At 38.2% G+C, this 18,101-nt stretch overlaps 1 protein-coding gene across 12 annotated transcripts in view; it reads right to left on the bottom strand.

The window, feature by feature from the left end:
* SP140L (SP140 nuclear body protein like) overlaps positions 1–15,892 on the bottom strand; it is a 65,205-nt gene extending 49,313 nt beyond the window's left edge. For 5 of the 12 annotated variants that reach the window (XR_013402218.1, XR_013402220.1, XM_077957807.1 and 2 more), the window contains exons 1-2: positions 15,784–15,892; positions 14,299–14,373 (exon numbers count right to left, since the gene is read on the bottom strand). Coding sequence is in view for 6 of the 12 variants with exons in the window: in XM_015111318.3 (XP_014966804.2) it covers positions 14,299–14,373; positions 15,784–15,815 (107 nt within the window). In the remaining 6 variants the exon portion in view is untranslated. Of the gene's footprint in view, positions 1–6,087; positions 6,392–14,298; positions 14,374–15,783 lie in introns of all 12 variants that reach the window. The other 7 variants (XR_013402219.1, XM_077957805.1, XM_077957810.1 and 4 more) reach the window with 3 other exon arrangements.
* Positions 15,893–18,101: the final 2,209 nt, after the last annotated feature.

Below are 18,101 nucleotides of genomic sequence, written 5' to 3'. Positions count from 1 at the left end.
GCAGAGGCAAGCTGGTGACCTTATTTGGCCAGGGAGCATAGTCAGCAATTCTAACTGGCTTGGGTGCCTAGTCAGCAATCCAGGCCAGCTACAGGGTTTAGCTTTCTGTCTTGTTGGACCAGGGAACCCCCAAAGAGATTCTGCCCAGCTTCAAAGCCTAACATATGTCCTTGACCAGGCAGGTAATCAAGCCAGCCACTCTGCCTAACTACAGAGTATGGCCTCTAGCCTTGCTAACCAGGAAGCCCAAATAGTAACCCTGCCCAGCCTCAACAGCCAGCCAATGACCGGCATGGACAGTAAACCAAGCCAAGGACACCTCCCAACTGAGGGGCACAGCTTTGTGGCTCCAGCCAACCAGAAATCCCAGCCTATGGTCTGCAGCCATTTCCAGGCAGGGAGTATAGCCAGTCACCCTGTCCAATTGTAGAGCATATCCTATGGCCCCACTTAATCACACAGCTCAGCCGGTGATGCTGCCAAACTATGGGGTGCAGCCTGCAGCTCTGCCTAACCAGGGATTCCAAAGAATGATCCCATCTGACAGAAGAGCCCAGCTTGCCGCAAGCACCTAATTGTGGGGCATAGCCTGTGGCCCCACCAAACCCAGGCACCTGATAACAACACTGATTGACATTGAAGCACAACCAGTGGTTCTGCTCTGGAGGAGAACTCAGACAGTGACTCAACCCAACTGCAAAACACAGCCTGCAACCCTGTCTAATCACAGAGCCTAGCCTGTGGTCCCATTGAACAGTAGCTTGAGGCCTTGTTCAATCTCAGAGGCCAGCCAGTAGCCCTGCCCAACAAAAGAGTCTAACCGAAACACTCAACAAACCATACAGGCCAGCCAGCGTCCCCAGCAAACACCAGAGAACAGGCAATAATCCTGCGCAACTAGAGATCCCAAAAGCAAACTGTGCCTATTCATGGATGCTACCAGCTGACCTGTCCAGAACTCCAGGGTATACTAACTATTAAAGGACTTTCCATGCCAAAGCAAACCTATAAAGGCTGGAAGAGGTTAGTGCTTCCTCAAATGTACAGACACTAATGTGAGGATACAAGGATCATAAGAAATCAGCCAAAATAAAACCCCTAAAAGAAATTAATAAGCTGTAATAACTGACTCTAAAGAAATGAAGGTCTATGAGCTAACTGACATTCAGAATAATCCTCTTTAAAAAGTTCAGGGAACTACAAGAAAACACAGATGGACAACTCAACAAAATCAGAAAACAATATATAAACAAAATATAATGCCAATAAAAAATAGGAACCATTAACAACAAAAAAAACACAGAAATCCTAGATCTGAAAAATACAATGACTGAACTGAACAATCTAACAGAAAATTCCAACAGCTTACTTAAGCAGAAGAAAGAATCAGTGAACTGAAAGAGAGTTCATTTGAAATTATCTACTTAGAGGAGCAAAAAGAACAAAGAATGAAAATGAGTGAAAAAAGCCTATTGCATTTATGGGACACCATCAAGTGAAACAACATACAAACTATGGAAATTACAGAAGAAGAGAGAGAGAAAAATGAGCAGAAAGTCAATTTCATGAAGTAATGACTAAAAACTTCCCAAATTTGAGGAGAAAAATAGACATTTAGGTTCATGAGGTCTAAAGTTCCCCAGACAGGTTTAACAGTACAATTCTACACCAATAAGTATTATAATTAAATTATCAAAAGACAAAGAGATAATTTTGAAAGCAAGGAAAGCATAACTTATCACATAAAACAGAGCCCTCATAAGACTAACAGTAAATTTTTCAGTGGAAACCTCCTCTTCTCAGCCCAGGAGGGATTAGGGTGACACATTCAAAATATTGAAAGAAAAAAAACCTGCCAACCTAGAGTGTTATACTTGGTACATCTGTCTATCTTAAATGAAGATGTGATAAAGGTTTTTCCAAAAAAACAAAAGTTGAAGGAGTTCATCATCAGTAGACTTGTCTTACAAGAAATGCTAAAGTGAGTTCTAGTTCTTCAAGCTGCAATGAGATGATATTAGTTAACAACATAACAATATATAAATATAAAAAACTCACCAGTAAAGGTAAATATTTAGTTAAAATCAGAAATCTCTTATATTGTAATGATTGTGCATAAATCACTTTCAATTCTAGCTTAAAAATTAAAAATCAAACATATTTAAATAAATATAACTGTAGTAATTTGGTTTTAGATACCCAATATAAAATATATGTAAATTGTAACATTAATCAATTAAAATGTGAAGGAGGAGAGAAACAAAAGTGTAGAGTTTTATATGTGGTTAAAGTTGTTAGCTTGAAATCAGATGATATAGCTATAAGATATTTTATGTAAGCTTCATAGTAACCACAAAGGAGAAACCTGCAGTAAAGAAATAAAATTAAGAGAAAGGAGTCAAAGCATATCACTTTAAAATTCATCAAATCACAAAGGAGTGCCACAAGGAAAAAAGAAAGGGAAAAAAAAAAAAAAAAAAAAGAACTACAAAACAGCCAGAACACAAATAACAAAACAGCAATAGTAAGTTCTTACCTATCAATAAATGGATTAAATTCTTCAATCAAAAGAAATAGAGTGCCTGAATGGATTATGAAAACCCCACAAAATCCAACAATTTGCTGCATGTAAGAGATTCATTGTAGATTTAAGAATACATGTAGGCTGAAGGGGAAGGTATGGAAAAGATATTCAATGCAAAAAGTGACCAAAAGAAAGCAGTGATAACTATCTTTATGTTAGGCAAAATACACATTAAGTAAAAAGTGGCCACATAAGACAAAGAAGGTCAATATATAAGGATAAAGGGGCCCATTCATCAAGAGGATATAACATTTATAAATATTTTGACATATAGCATTGGAACACCTAAATAGCTAAAGCAAATACTAACCAATCTGAAAAGAGAAAGAAACAGCAATACAATAATAGTAAAGAACTTTAATACTTCACCCTTAACAATGACAGATCAATCAGACAGAAAATCATAGGGATTTTGATCTCGAACCAGACTTTAGATCAAGTGGACCTAAAAGATATATACAGAACATTTCATTGAAAAGCAGCAGAATACGCATTCTACTCAAGTGTACATATGTTAGGCCACAAAAGAAGTCTTAACAAATTCAAGAAGACTAAAATCATATCAAGTGTCTTTTCTTACAGCAATGGTATGTTTTTTCTTACAACATTACATAATGGTAAAGGGTGCAATTCAACAAGAAGAGCTAACTATCTGAAATATACATGCACCCAATACAGGAGCACCCAGATTCATAATGCAAGTTCTTAGAAACCTACAAAGAGACTTAGACTCTGACACAGTAATAGTGGGAGACTTCAACACCCCACTGACAGTATTAGACACATCACTGAGTCAGAAAATAAACAAAGATATTCAGGGCCTGATTCAGCTCTGGATCAAGTAGACCTGATAGATACCTACAGAACTCTCCACTCAAAAACAACAGAATACACATTCTTCCTATCACCACACAGCAGTGAAAAATTGATCACATAATCAGAAGTAAAACCTACCAAGTCTGAATCATGAAAAAACAGATAATCTGAAGGGATCAATAATAAGTAAACTGATTGAATAAGTAGGAAAAAAACCTTTCCACTAAAGAAAAACCCAGGACCAGATGGCTATGCTGGTGAACTCTACCAAACATTTAAGAATAAATTAATACAAATTCTTCCAAAACAAATGAAGAGCAGGGAACACTTCCAAACTCATTTTGTGAGCATTGCCTTAATACCTAAGATTAGGGCACTATAAGAAAAGAAATTTACAGGCCAATATCTCTAATATACATAGAAACAAAAATTCTCAACAAAATACAACCAAACCAAACCAAATTTAACAATGCACTAAAATGATCACTCACTATGATCAAGTGGGATTTATCCCTGAGATGCAAGGATAATGCAACATGTAAATCAATAAGTGTGATATTCAACATTAACAGAATGCAGGAAGAAAATTATATGCACATTTTAATAAATACAGAAAAAGCATTTGAAAACTTCAGCATCATTTCATGATAAAGAAAACTTTGACAAATTGGGTATAAATGATATATACCTCAACACAATAAAGGCCATGTATGACAAGCCCATGGTTAATATCATAGTCAATAATAAAAAGCTGAAAGCTTTTTTTCTAAGATGAAGAACAAGACAGCAACGACCACTCTTGCCATTTCTATTCAACACAGTACTGAAAGTCCTAGGCAGATTAATGGGGCAAGAAAAAGAATTTAAAGGTATCCACATCAGAAAGGAAGAAGTAAAATTGTCTCTGTTTTCAGATGACATGATCTTATACATAGAAACTTTATAAGACTCTATTAGTCTTAGATTTAGATTATGGAGGCTAGGCATGGTGACTCACACCTGTAATCCCAGCACTTTGGGAGGCCAAGACTGGCGGATCACTTGAGGTCAGGAGCTCGAGACCAGGTTGGCTAACATGGTGAAACCCTGTCTCTACTAAAAATACAAAACTTAGCTGGGTGTAGTGGCCCGTGCCTGTAATCCCAGCTACTCAGGAGGCTGAGGCAGGAGAATCACTTGAATCCAGGAGGTGGAGGTTGCAGTGAGCCAAGATCACACCACTGCACTCCAGCCTGAGCCATAGAGTGAGACTCTAAAAATTTTATATATATAAATATATATATTACATATATATTATATATATTATGAAATCTAAAAAGGTTGAATCATAGAAACAGACAGTCAAATGGCAATTGCCATGGGCTGGGAAGAATGGGGAAATACTGGTCAAAGGGCACAAAATTTCTGTTATAAAATTTCTTGGTATTTTAATGTGTAGTATAGGGACCATAGTTAACAATAATGTAATATACAATTGAAATTTGCTAAGAGAGTAGATCTTAAACATTATCACACACACAATCGTAACTCTGTGAGATGAATATTTTAACTAACTTGATTGTGGTAATTATTTCACAATATAAACATATATGAAATCATCATGTTGTACACCTTAAATTTATACAATTTGTCAACTATAACTCAGTATCACTGAACAAAAGAAAAGAAAAATGTAATCACAACTAAATATTTTCACTTTAGGTAATTTTTTCATTCAAGCAATTTATATCATGTTCTGTGTTCCTAAAGTATTGATTATATTTACACATTTAGATGATTTCTGCAGGGTGACAAATGTGTTCTTAAGCTTCAGTTACGATTTTAACTGAAATATGTACATTCTCCACACCCCCATAAATAAATAAGTAAACAGTCTTACATGCATTTTTTTAAAAAGCTTGTCAGTGTAGAGAGTGAATATTTAACACTTTTACCTAGATATATTTTCACCAAAATCTAGCACATCAAGGACCAAAATAATAAATCATAAAGATTTTAGAAAGTAAAAGCAGCTTAACCACAAAGGAATGAAAACCTGATTAAAGTTGGAATTTTCATAAAGGTCGCTGAATGCAAGAATACAATGAAGAAAAATGGCCAAATTTTTAAATGAAAACTCATTTTGAACCTTCCCAAGTACTCACCCAAGTATGAAAGTGAAATAAAGATATTTTTAGACTACAAGGACTCAAAAAGTTTATGGATGGGATAGGATGAGGGAGGAGGGAAATAAAATCAAGTTACAGTTTTTAGTTTAGGAAAAGATACTAAGTGACTCCAGACATTTATAGAACAACAGTCTTTTAATTGTTCACTAAAAATTAACTTTTAACCAAAAAAAAGGATGTATTGGAGGAAAAAATATGGATCAAAGGAAAAGCAATCAATCCAAAGACAGGCAAGAAAGATGACAGAAAAAAATAGAAATTCTTATAAATATTCATTAAAAAATAAGATAGCAAGAATATATACAGAGTGGTGATAAAAATAAATGCTAATAAAATAAAAGTGATTCATAAAACATAGAGATACCTAAATTGAATGAACAGAATTCAGCTATATGAAAAATATGAAAAATAAAACAACTCATGAAAAATAAAACAACACATGAAAAATAAAACAACTCAATAAGATTAAAAATGAAGGAATTAGAAGACATATGATATGGTTTGGATCTGTGTCCTCACCCAAATCTCATGTTGCATTGTAATCTCAAATGTGGGAGTGAGGTCTGGTGGAGGTCATTGGATCATGGAGGTGTTTCTCATGAATGGTTTAGCACCATCCACTTGGTGCTGTTCTCCTGATACTGAGTGAGTTCTTGCAATTCTTGCTGCTTGTTTAAAAGAGTGTAGCACCCCCCATCTTGCTCTTGCTCCTGCCGTGTAAGACGTGTCTGCTCCCCCTTCATCTTCTGCCAGCCATGATTGTAAGATTCCCAAGGTCTCCCCAGAAGCCAAGCAGATGCCAGCATTATGCTTCCTGTACAGCCTGTGAAACCATGAGCCAATTAAACCTCTTTTCTTTATAAATTACCTAGTCTCAGGTGTTTCTGTAGAGCAGTGCAAGAACAGACTAATACAACATACCAGGCAAATGCAAAATAAAAGAGAGCTTTGTGGCAAAACTGACATCAGAAACAAATAGAATTTAGACTGAAAAGTAATACAAATGGCACAGAAGGTTATTTCATACTGATAAAAGGTATATTCTACCAGTCTATGTAGTAGAAGTCATGATCTGTAAGAAAATTGCTTTAAAATATTGAAAGGAAAGTCTGACAGTGATATAGGAAAACTGAAAAACTCCCAATTGTAGTAAAAAAAAGTTAAGTCATCTCTGTTAGAAGTTGACAAGTCCAGTAAGCCAAAATTAAATCAAGTAAAATATTTGAATAAAATAATGAGCATTCTGGGTTATTATAAAATAATCTTGACTGCATTATGCCCCTATTACCATAAAACTTCCATGGGGAAACCTCCCAATCCCATCATGCATCTGATGCCATGGCAATTCTGGATTAACCACATTTAGTAAAGAAAAAAGTGGTAATCCAATTCTGGGAACTGCCTGCCCATTTCCCAGAAAATCCCTCCCCTTATGATGGAATATTCCACACCTTCATTATGCTTATCTGTATAGTATGTGAGTCCTGGCAATGTTGGGTGCAGCTCATTCTTTTGAGCACACTCACAATCCTCTCTTGAGTATGCACTTACTTTCACTCTGTGATAAATCTTATGTAATTTCAGTTTGGTCTGGCCTTCAAATTTTTTTCTGGGGTGAAGACAAGAACCTGTATCAGCCCACTGGTAACACCATTATTGATACCATCGTTTTGTAGGGAAGAAACAAGGCTTGCCCCACCTCCATATCTATGCAGTGGCAGAGCTGGACTTCACACCACCCCTCTCCAATCATCCTAGTGTCGATCGATCCTCCCCCCTCCTCTACTAACTCTCCCATATGGCATTAGTCAATACACTCTTAATCATTACATTATATTGCCTTTCAAATGTGGCAAAGCCTCAAAACTGACTATGCACTAGGCCACAAAAGAAACAACAGACTCTCACAAATGGAAATTCTAAAAAACACGTTTTCTAACCACAATGTGATAGGATCAGAGTAAACAACCAAAGGACAGAGGACGACTTCCCCAACTCGCTCCATTGAGAAATTTTAAAAACTGCTTCCAAACACTTCTTAGGTTAACCAGGAAATCAAAATAAAAATAACAAATGGCTAAGAAATAAACTCCAATGAAAACATTATTCATTATAAAGGCCAAATGTTTCCAAAGTGGCACAGAGGTGAACATCCGTGGCCTAAAATGCATTTATTAGAAAATAAGAAACACTGACAAGTAAATTAAGTTTTAAAGCCAGGTATCAGAAACAGAACACAAGGTAATCCCCTCAACAAAGTTGAAGTAAAGAATTGGGAAAGAAAATATATAGAAAAATATAAAAAGGTTAAGCAAGATTTAATTATACCTCAAGCAAAAAATAAAAGTAATGGACCAATAAAATCAAAAAGTGGTTCATTGAAAAGACCAACAAAATGGAAAGACTGATCAAAAGAACAAAGGAAAAGACAATCATAAACAATGGTAGGAGTTTAATAAATGATATGTCTTCAGAGAAGGAAAGAATTAAAACTTTATAAAAGAAGTTCCAACACAACTTTCTACCAATAAATAAGAGAATCTAGGGAAAATGTTATGTTTTAGGACAATATAAATGATAAAAACTGCCTCAAAGGTCAGCATAAGAACTAAAAATAATAGAAGAAATGCATAATACGCTTACAGACCTACCCTAAACTACATTCCCCCCACACCTACACACAGACATAGGTTTCAAACCATTTAATGGACAATTTTTAGCAATCCTTCAAGGAACAGGTAATGTCTGTAGTAAACAAACTATTCATATATACATATAAATTTAATCACTCTCAATTATTTCATAAGGCTGTTATAGTTTCGATACCAACGTCAGACAAATATAAAATAAAAACTGCTGCTTAAAAACACATAAGGTAAAATCCCACAATAAAATAAATGTAAATCCAACACAGGAATGGATGAAAAAATCATGTGACATGACCCCGTAGGTGTTATCTCAGGAATTCCAGGACAAATCACATTAGGGAATTGATCTATGTATTTCATTAAGCCTGGCGGGTTGAACACACCTGCATTCATCTTTGTTCCTTGTGAAATCCCGTGAAACCACCTGTAATAGAGAGTTACATACAGAAAAGCAACAAGAACCAGGGAACAGGGGAGGAAAAGGACATCAAATAAGAGATAACCAAACATTTCAGAAGATAGGTGCATACATGGCAGCTAATTTCACAAAGTGAAAGAATAAATACCAGATTCTTTGCTGAGGAGATGCTGACAAGGAGTAAGCCCATGTATGCTTTTGAACTCTGGAAGTGGTTAGGAATTAGAGGCACTGTTCCTTCAGAAGATAAATTGGGAGATGAAAATCAAAATGGGACACAGTCAATGAGAGGCATTCCTTACACATAGCTTCTAATCAGATTTCTAGTGTCTCGTTCCAAAATGTGAATGGACACTTAATGGACACTTGATGAATTCTTTCAGAACAAGCAAATAATGGAGCAGGAGCAGGGGAAAGAAACTTGGAAGAAACAGATGCAATTCTAAAAATCATCATCCTCATTAGTAGAGAGAAAATATTGGATTTCTTGAAACAACAACAACAAGATGCTATAAATGAGAAAAAACTTTTTAAAAGGGCTTTTGGAAATTAAAAATATGATGGCAGAAATTTTTAAATCACTAGTAGAAATGAAGGTCCTAAGAAAATGTCATAGAAGGTAGATTCAAAAGAAGAAGACATACAAGATTGTCAAGGAAAAAAAACAAGAAGTCTCTAGAGGATCAACCTAGGAAACCTAATATCCAACGAACAGGAATTCCAAACCATAAAAGAGAGAGACAAGGCAGAAGGGAGAAAACAATTAAATAATATCACAAGCAAAATGATGAGAATTGAAATAAACTGTTCTCCATTTGAAAGGGCCCTGGAGAACTAAGCACAACAGCCACATCAAGGCAAACCATCATGAGAATTTAGAATCAAAAGATTAAAGAGAAGAGCCAGAAAGTTTCAGAGAGGCAAAACAGGTGACATAGAAAGACAGGATCAAGAATCAGAATGGGGGTCGGGCGCGGTGGTTCATGTCTGTAATCCTAGCACTTTGAGAGGGCGAGGAGGGTGGATCATGAGGTCAAGAGATCGAGACCTTCCTGGCAAACACGGTGAAACCCTGTCTCTACTAAAAATACAAAAAATTAGCCGGACGTGGTGGCAGGTGCCTACAGTCCCAGCTACTTGGGAGGCTGAGGCAGGAGAATCACTTGAACCTGGGAGGTGGAGGTTGCAGTGAGCTGAGATAGTGTCACTGCACTCCAGGCTGGCAACAGAGTGAGACTCCGTCAAAAAAAAAAAAAAAAATCAGAATGGCATCCGACTTCTTATTAGCAATGCTGAAAACTGCAAGGCAGTTAACCAAATTAATTTCCAAACTATACCTTTAGACTTACCAAATTTTCATACAGTTGTGAGGTTTAAGAATACATTTTTTTCCAGATATGAATGATCTTAAGATATATACCTTCTATGAACTCTTAGTCAGGAGGCTACTGGATAATGTGGTAAGCCAAAATGAGATAGTAAAGCAAGAAAGAAGATACATGTAATCCATAAAACAAGACCCAGCACAGGAGAGATGTCAACCTTCAGAAGGTCAGTCTTGGAAGCTGAAACTAACCAGAGCTAATTGGATCAGGAGAATGGGTGGCTCCAGAAGGGCTCTCCCAAGAAAATAAAATGGAATTGATAAATTACACAATGTGCCTCACTGTCTTGAGAAGAATTTTAGAATTCTGCAGGGTGCCTGGGAAGAATTCATAAAGAAGGCACACAAAATCCAAGCAAATATGTAAGAGGGCAATAGTTATTTTTGGGAAAGATGTTGCACAGGAAAGGAAATGTGATCATAACATAGTGTATGACTTGGTTATGAACATCATTTAAATAACTATCATAATGATAACACTGATTACTGATGAACCTCAAACTGTGATGTATTACGAGAATGGATGGGGAATGAAAAAGAGTGTCAGGGGAGAAGTCTTCATCTTATGCCTTATTATGTGAACAGGAGAATGAAAAAGAGTGTTAGGGGAGAAATTTTCATCTTCTGTCCTATTATGTGAACAGATTAATGACTGGAACTTGAAAAATTACAAAGAGCTGTATCCGCATGTCATTTCAAACTACAGAAATAAGTACAGAAGGAAGAGCTAAAAGGTTAAAGATAATCCATCTGGGAAACTGAACACAGACTGGGGAAGATGGCCAAAAGAGCTACTTCTGTTTTTTAAGGTCTTGTGGACTGTTTGATATTTTAATCTCTTTTTGCATGCTTTACTTTGGAAAAATTATCAAAATTAATAGAAGTAAAATGATATGATTGCCTCAAAGATTCTTTGGCAAGCATTTTGATAAATATCCTATACATGGTCTTGATTTAAAAAAAATAACTTTAGTAAACCAGAGCAGATAATGTCCTTAACTTGATAAAAGGCATCTGTCAGAAAGTCTCAAGTTAAACATTGTAAGTGTTCCTCGAGCACTGGAACAAAACTAGAATGCTCATTTTTGTGTTACCATTCAGTATTAAACTGACAATCCTGCCTAATATACTAAGGAAAAAAGAAAGAAAAAAAAGTAAGATAAAGAAAAATCTACAGGCATAAATTCTGAAAAAGAGCAGACAAAGCTGCTATTTTGAGGATGTGATTATTTCACCGGAAAATACAAGACAATAATAGGAGGGAGAAGACCACTTGGAAAGTCTGCTTGCACAAGGTCATCAAACTAAAACAAATAGATTTCCCCTGTGCCCGTAAGAAATAACTAGAAAATGTAAAAGGGAAACGAGTTCCTGATTACAAATATAATTTTAAAATGCCTAGCACTAAAGTGACCCAATAAGGACCCAAGTTCAAAAAATTATAAATAAGTGGAGAGATATACTGTGTTTCTAGCTAGGATCATTGGAAATTTTTAAAAATGTAAATTCTTGTTAAATTTATCTATTCATTTAGTGTCTCTCAGTTGGATCCCAGCAAGACAGGTTATAGAACACTACCTAGAAAATCATAGCAACTAAAACAGTTCAGTATTAAAACAAGAATAAAAAATATAACCATGGATTAGAACATGGGTCACCTATACAAATGTATACGTAAGAGAGAATTTAGTACCCTCGTTCCCTTTTATCCACAGGGGATGCTTCCAAGATCCCCAGTGGATGCCTGAAACTGCAGATAGTACCAAACTCTGTATATACTATGTTTTCCCCCATCTATACATAAATGAGGCACAATAAGAGATTAAAAATAATATTTAATAATAAAGTAGAACTATAACAATATACTGTAATAAAATTTATGTAAATGTGGTCTCTTTCTCTCTCTCAAAATATTGTACTGTAGATATTAGCAACCTTAGCATGTGATTTTTTTTTCTTTCAGGAAATTTCACATTTTCACTTAAAGGAAGCACTTGACGGCTTCTCTTTGGCATATCTGAATTGCCAGCATCAGTCCTCATGTGCTTTGGGGCCATTATTGACTAAAATCAGAGTTCTCTGAACACAAGCACTGTGATACCATGACAGCCGATCCAATTACCAGGATGGCTACTCAGTGATTCATGGACTGGTGGTGTCCACATTGTGGATTGTGGATACGCTAGATAAAGGGATAGTTTGCATTCTGGGCATGATGGAGAGGGACAGCATGAGATTTCATCACACTACTCAGAACAGCAAGTAACTTAAAATTCATGAATTGTTTATTTCTGGATATTTCTGGAATTTTCCATTTAATGTTTTTGGACCATGGTCGACTATGACTAACTGAAATCTCAGAAAGTGAAACCGTGCAGAAAGGAGGACTACTATAGTTAATAATGGCATAAAGATATCAAATATCTAGCAGAAGTACAAAACATTCAAAGAGAAAAAATATATTTTAATAGAAAATATTTCTAAATTAATCTTATACTTGAGGCATATTCATGAGAACGGAAGCCATAATATTGTAAATATGTCGGCTCTCTTCGAACTGATCTATAGAGTCAGTGCAATTCCACACAAAATGCCAAGATTTTGACAGGCTAATTTGGGAACCCAAAGTTTAAGACTTTTGGAGGAAGAGGAAGAGATTTTGCCCTGTCAGATGTCAAGAGTTCCTGGGAAGCCTCCATCGCTATGGCAGTGTGGTTGGTACTGGCATAAGGAGAGGCTCTCACAGGCCGGGGGCAGAGAAAAGAGAACACAGAAACACACCCTGCCTCTATGGCCACTTGGTTCACAGTAAGTGGGGAAAAGGATAATATAATTAATGGTGTCATCAGAAAAATTGATAAGAATAAAAACAGAGTCTTCGAACTGCAGCTCAGACAAAAACAATTTGGTCTCAGACAAAATAGGAACCCTGAAAAAAAATTAAAAAGTGACTCTCCCAGGTTATGACTGAGCAAATGGAATATTTAGGGTGAGCTGCTCTGGTCAAGCCTGCCCAGAGGCGCTGTAAAGCCACAGCAGGCACATGGAACACAAGATCAGATAGAATCAGTCTGGAAGAATATCTCAAAGATGCTAATAAGAATATCCCAAAGTTCTTAACAGTGCACAAAAACCTAAATAAAGCAAAACCATGAAGATTGAATGAGAAATTAACAAAATGTGGAATACAGGGGAGCTTGCAGAGCTATAGAAACAAATTAAGATCCCTCCTCATAAATAAACACAATCAATTTTTTTAAGTTGGAAATTACAAGAAACAAGAAATATACTAAAATATAGATGGCTTAGTCCTTTTTCACACTGCTCTAAAGGAATACCACAGACTGGGTAATTTATAAAGGAAAGAGGTTTAATTGGCACACAGTTCCACATGACTGGGGAGGCCTCAGGAAACTCAAAATCATGGTGGAAGGTGAAGGAGAAGCAAGTATGTTCTTCACAAGCCGGCAAGAGAGAGAGAGCACAGGGGAAACTATCATTTACAAAACCATCAGATCTTGTAGAATTCACTCACTGTCATGAGAACAGCATGGGAGAAACTGCCCCCATGATCCAATCACCTCCCACCAGGTCCCTCTCTCAACACCTGGAATTTACAATTCTGATTACAATTCAAGATGAGATTTTGGTGGGGACACAGAGCCAAACCATATCACTAGATAATTGTCATGGAGGAAAAGTCTGAGACAACTATTATGAACTCAAAGTAAAAAACTGAAAAGATGAAAGCACCAGGGGGAATATAAAAGCTGTGAAGACTGAAGTTGCCCCAATGTAAGAATAATTTTGCCTAAAAATTGAAAAAGAAAATATCAGAGATTTTAGAGAAGGAACTTTTCCTGGAACAAAGGCAGAATCGAATCTGCCACCTTAATACAAGAAAGACTTTAAAAACTGACATTGCTCATAGAGTGCCTCAGCAACTCTCCGTATCACTATATATAATGAGGGTGCATCTGTCTCATAAAATCTACGTCATAAGATGTTTATACATGAAATTTTAAGCTGTTAATAAGATAAAAGTCACCATATACAAATGTAAGGGAGAAGAAAAGTATATTCATACTTTGCAGACTATTTAGTGAACTCTCCCATATCATGAAAAAAAGACAAACACCTCAACTGAATCACACCGGCAAAAAATAAACAAAAAAAATGATAGAAGAGGAAATTTAATTGGCCAAGAAACATGAAAAACTGTTCAGCTTTCCACATTACCAGGAAAATACAAATTAAAACAAAATGCAATTCTTTATCACCTTTGCAAACTTTGGCTGTGTGCAGGAAGATAGTTCATCTCATTTGCTACTCGTGAAACAACTCCATTCAGCCTCCTAAAAAGACAATTTGGCAGGATCTATAAACAAGTAAACAACAGCACCCTTTGCTTCAACAATTCCACCTTTTAAGCTTTAGACGCAAGATAGATACTTGTATACGTGCAAAAAAAAAAAAAAAAAGAAATATATAATCATTATTATAGCTTATTGACAAACGTGAACAATTTAAAACAATATAAATGCCCTTCAATTGGAGAATGGTTAAAAAATTATGCTACGTAAATTCTATGGAATAGTATGTGTAAAAAGAATGAGATAGATCTGCATGTATTAAGGTGAAAGATCTCTAAGATTTCCACCATTAAAATGAGTAAAAATGCAAAATGCAGAATAACATGTGCAATGTAATCCCATGTGTTACAAAACAAGAACACAAATTATGTATTTGCAAAAACATACTTCATACACATAAATGCATCGAAAAATATAAGAAAAGCTATGCCCAAGACTCTTCGACAGGACTGTGAAAGGAAGCTACAAGGTGAGGTAAGTGGTGAAGGAGATTTTTTCCTTTACATACTCCTCCACTGTTTGAAATTTTATGAGCAAGAATGTAATGTATTTCTTTTGCATTAAAAAATTTAAAAGATTAAAATTGCTTGAACCCAGGAGGCAGGGGTTGCAGTGAGCCAGGATTATGCCACTGCACTCCAGCCTGGGTGACAGAGTGAGACCCTGTCTAAACAAACAAACAAAAAAGATTAAGTAATGTTTTTTATGAACTCATTACTAGAGAAAAGATAGGATTTCCACGTCTTTTCTGGTCAGAGGCATCCCCCATCTTGGGACAGGAAATTGAAGTAAAAATAAAAAATATTTAGTTTCTGTCATCCTGGGCCTTTTTCTTCTTTTTCCTTCTTCGGATCTAGGTCAATTGTATCAGAACTCACACCCTGAGTCAGTCAAGGAAATAGCCCCAAAGCTGACTGAGGCCCCTTGCCAGGACAGGTGAAACCACAGTTTCCAGTGTTTAAAAGTAAGCCAGCTGTTTACCCTGGAGTGTCTATTTTCTAAACTACCTTCTTTGACATGACATATGTGAAGGCAGAGAGGGCAGAGGGATGTGAAAGTGTTCAGAGATCATGAGGAAATAATAACTCTCTGTCACAAATGACTGAAACGACTGTTCAGAATGTCCCAGCCAGTGGAGCAGTAGTTTCAAAACAAGAAAAGTCATCTGTGTTACGGCAAGCTGGACTCACACAAACAGTTGTCCTGCTGCACTTGTAAAAATCTGATTTCCTCATTACGTTCTCTTTTATTTCATTATATTACACTACCTACCTATGTTCTTGCAAAGCAGGACTAAACTAAAGTGAAGCTTTAGACAGAAACTGAACGAAATGCATGAAAGCTCCAATACTGCCAGAGATAAAGGTTGAAGGAAGAGAGAGAAAGACTCACCTGGTACTCAGGTCGCTGCCCCCACCTGCCATCTTCCCAACCTAGGCCCTGCCTGGGTCTCAGAGCCTGGCTTATGAGCTCCCCCGTCAGCCCAGCCTGCATGCAGTGTGGCTGCCCAGACCCAGAACAGGAAGTCGGCCGACAGACTGACTCATCCTCACAGGTTTCTGCCCAAATGGGGAAAAGAGAAGTGAAAGTATTTTTTTAATCTCCTGCTCAGCTACAGGCACTGTGTTTTCCCCCTTTTTTCACTCCAAGGGGTTCTCAGCTTTTCTGAAATGTGGCAGAGGGTTGGAGGAGAAGCCTGACAAGCAGCAAGACCTGCAGGACCAGGGAAGGAGGGCCCAGGGAACGAGCAGGGCCAGCTCCCGGAAGTCCACTTGTTTGTGCAATAGACAGCAAAAAAAAAAAAAAAAGTCCATGAACCAAAATTGTCCTTGGGAGCTCTGCCCTCTAAGAGGGGGCACAGTTTTACATGGGAGCTGTGGGGAGACTCCATGTTTGCCCCTTCCCCTTGCTGAGATGGCTGGGGCCGTGGGGGTTGGAGGGTTGGAGGGTAAAGCCAGAAACTTTGAATCTTCTCTCAAGCCCATTGGAGAGCCTGAACTGGACTAAGGTAGATCTCAACATTGGGACCCAGGGCTGGAGAGAACCAAAATGCTCAGCATTGTAACCTGGGGAGAGTGTTCTTAGCCTTCCTGGAAATCAGCCAGAGGTAAGAGAGAACTGTCCACACCCCTGGGACCAGAGGCTGGAGCCAGCATGATAAGAAAGGCAAACCTTTTAGGTGCAAGGGTTTAAGGAATCTTGACTATGGGGCCACCTTGGAACAGCCAGGGCTGAAGAGGCATCTGAACTTCGGAGAATTCACTGGAATCTTGAGAGGACAGAAGCTTCTCGCTGGAGGAGGATGGAGGTTGGAACCCAGATGATGTAGACTTGGAAAGGCAGGGTGGCTCCTGCTGGGGATTCTACCTCTGCCCAGATTTTCCATTTAGATTCTGATGCCAGTGGGATTGTTGGAGGTGGAAATGTAATTACTGCTGTTGGAAGGGAGTGAAACCTTGGAAAATGGGCTTATGGGAAGAGGTACCCTGATAGGGGAGGAAGAGGCTATGGGTGAAAGATTGTAGGGAGTCAGAAAGACAAGGTTAGCAATGGATAACACAGGAAATCCCTCTAACGACCTTCTGAAGGTGAGGACCATTCATGAGAAACCCCGAGGAAGCCCTCAGTCCTTGTGCAGCATCAGGAGGAAACAGACTGGCCCAGGGCCACCCCTGAGTCCACATCATCACGCAGAGTCCTTCAGTTTGATCCCCTGTTGTATCCACAGCTGGACATGCGCAGATCCCTGTCCCCTGGTAACTGATGGGCACCACAGGCTCCTGGTGGCCCATGGACGCCACCTCATGCCTCCTTCCGAAGGCCACCCAGCCAGCAAGGCCTGCCACGGACACACCGTGAGCACGCACAGCGAGCAAGGGGCCAGTGACCGCAATGAACACAGTCATCTTCCTGTGTTCCCGTCCATGCGGCCACCCCATGCTCCTCCGGGCTCTGCCCCTGCCAGGCCAGCGTCCCCTCTCTCAGCCTTGTATAGTGCTGCAGCCTCTTTAGGGCTGGGTGGAAACAGAAGCTGAAAATCCTCCTCTTACCGGGATTCTAGCTCACCAAACACTTCAAAATGTGTGGTAGAAGCACCATAGTTGCTTCTAAATAAAGTTGAACTCATGTAAGGACTAGATTCTAAGATCATTTTGCCATTTGGCAGCTCATGAGCCCCAACAGGGCACCGCCCACCCTCTGTTCACCCTGCCAGAGGTGGGGGACTCTGCCCTTCACTCCTCCTGATCCCTGTCCTCTTCCCGTGAGCTTCATTCCATCTAGACTCCCAAGGTGGTCCTGCCTTCTGTACTTCTCCCTGCACCCTGAGGCCCTGCAGGTGTGGTCCTTGTGGGGCACAGGGATGTGACTCGATGCTAAGCAGTTGAAAGCATTCAAAAATAGTGGGCAAATGGCAAAAGCAGGTGGCATGGAGTGAATTAGAAGACACGAGATTTCATGCAATGTGTTTCATACAGACAAGTGTGGCAATGTGCCCCACCCCAAAATCCAGTCTCCCTGAATGAGGGGAGGGAGCTTCATCTTCCTCTACCCCCAAGGTGTAAGAGTTAAAGAAAGGGGAAAGAAATATGAAAAGTGGCTCAACAGTTAAAGACAGGTTTATTTTGGAGAATAAACCTGAGAAGGGATTCTGGATGATTTCAGTCAGGAGCATTTTCTTTTACAGACTGAGGGTATTTAAGGGTTTAGGA

Source organism: Macaca mulatta, chromosome 12 (assembly GCF_049350105.2).
Source record: "Macaca mulatta isolate MMU2019108-1 chromosome 12, T2T-MMU8v2.0, whole genome shotgun sequence".
Classification (NCBI taxonomy): domain Eukaryota; kingdom Metazoa; phylum Chordata; class Mammalia; order Primates; family Cercopithecidae; genus Macaca; species Macaca mulatta.
Note: the sequence above shows the minus strand (reverse complement) of the source record. Positions and strands in the feature narration are given on the sequence as shown.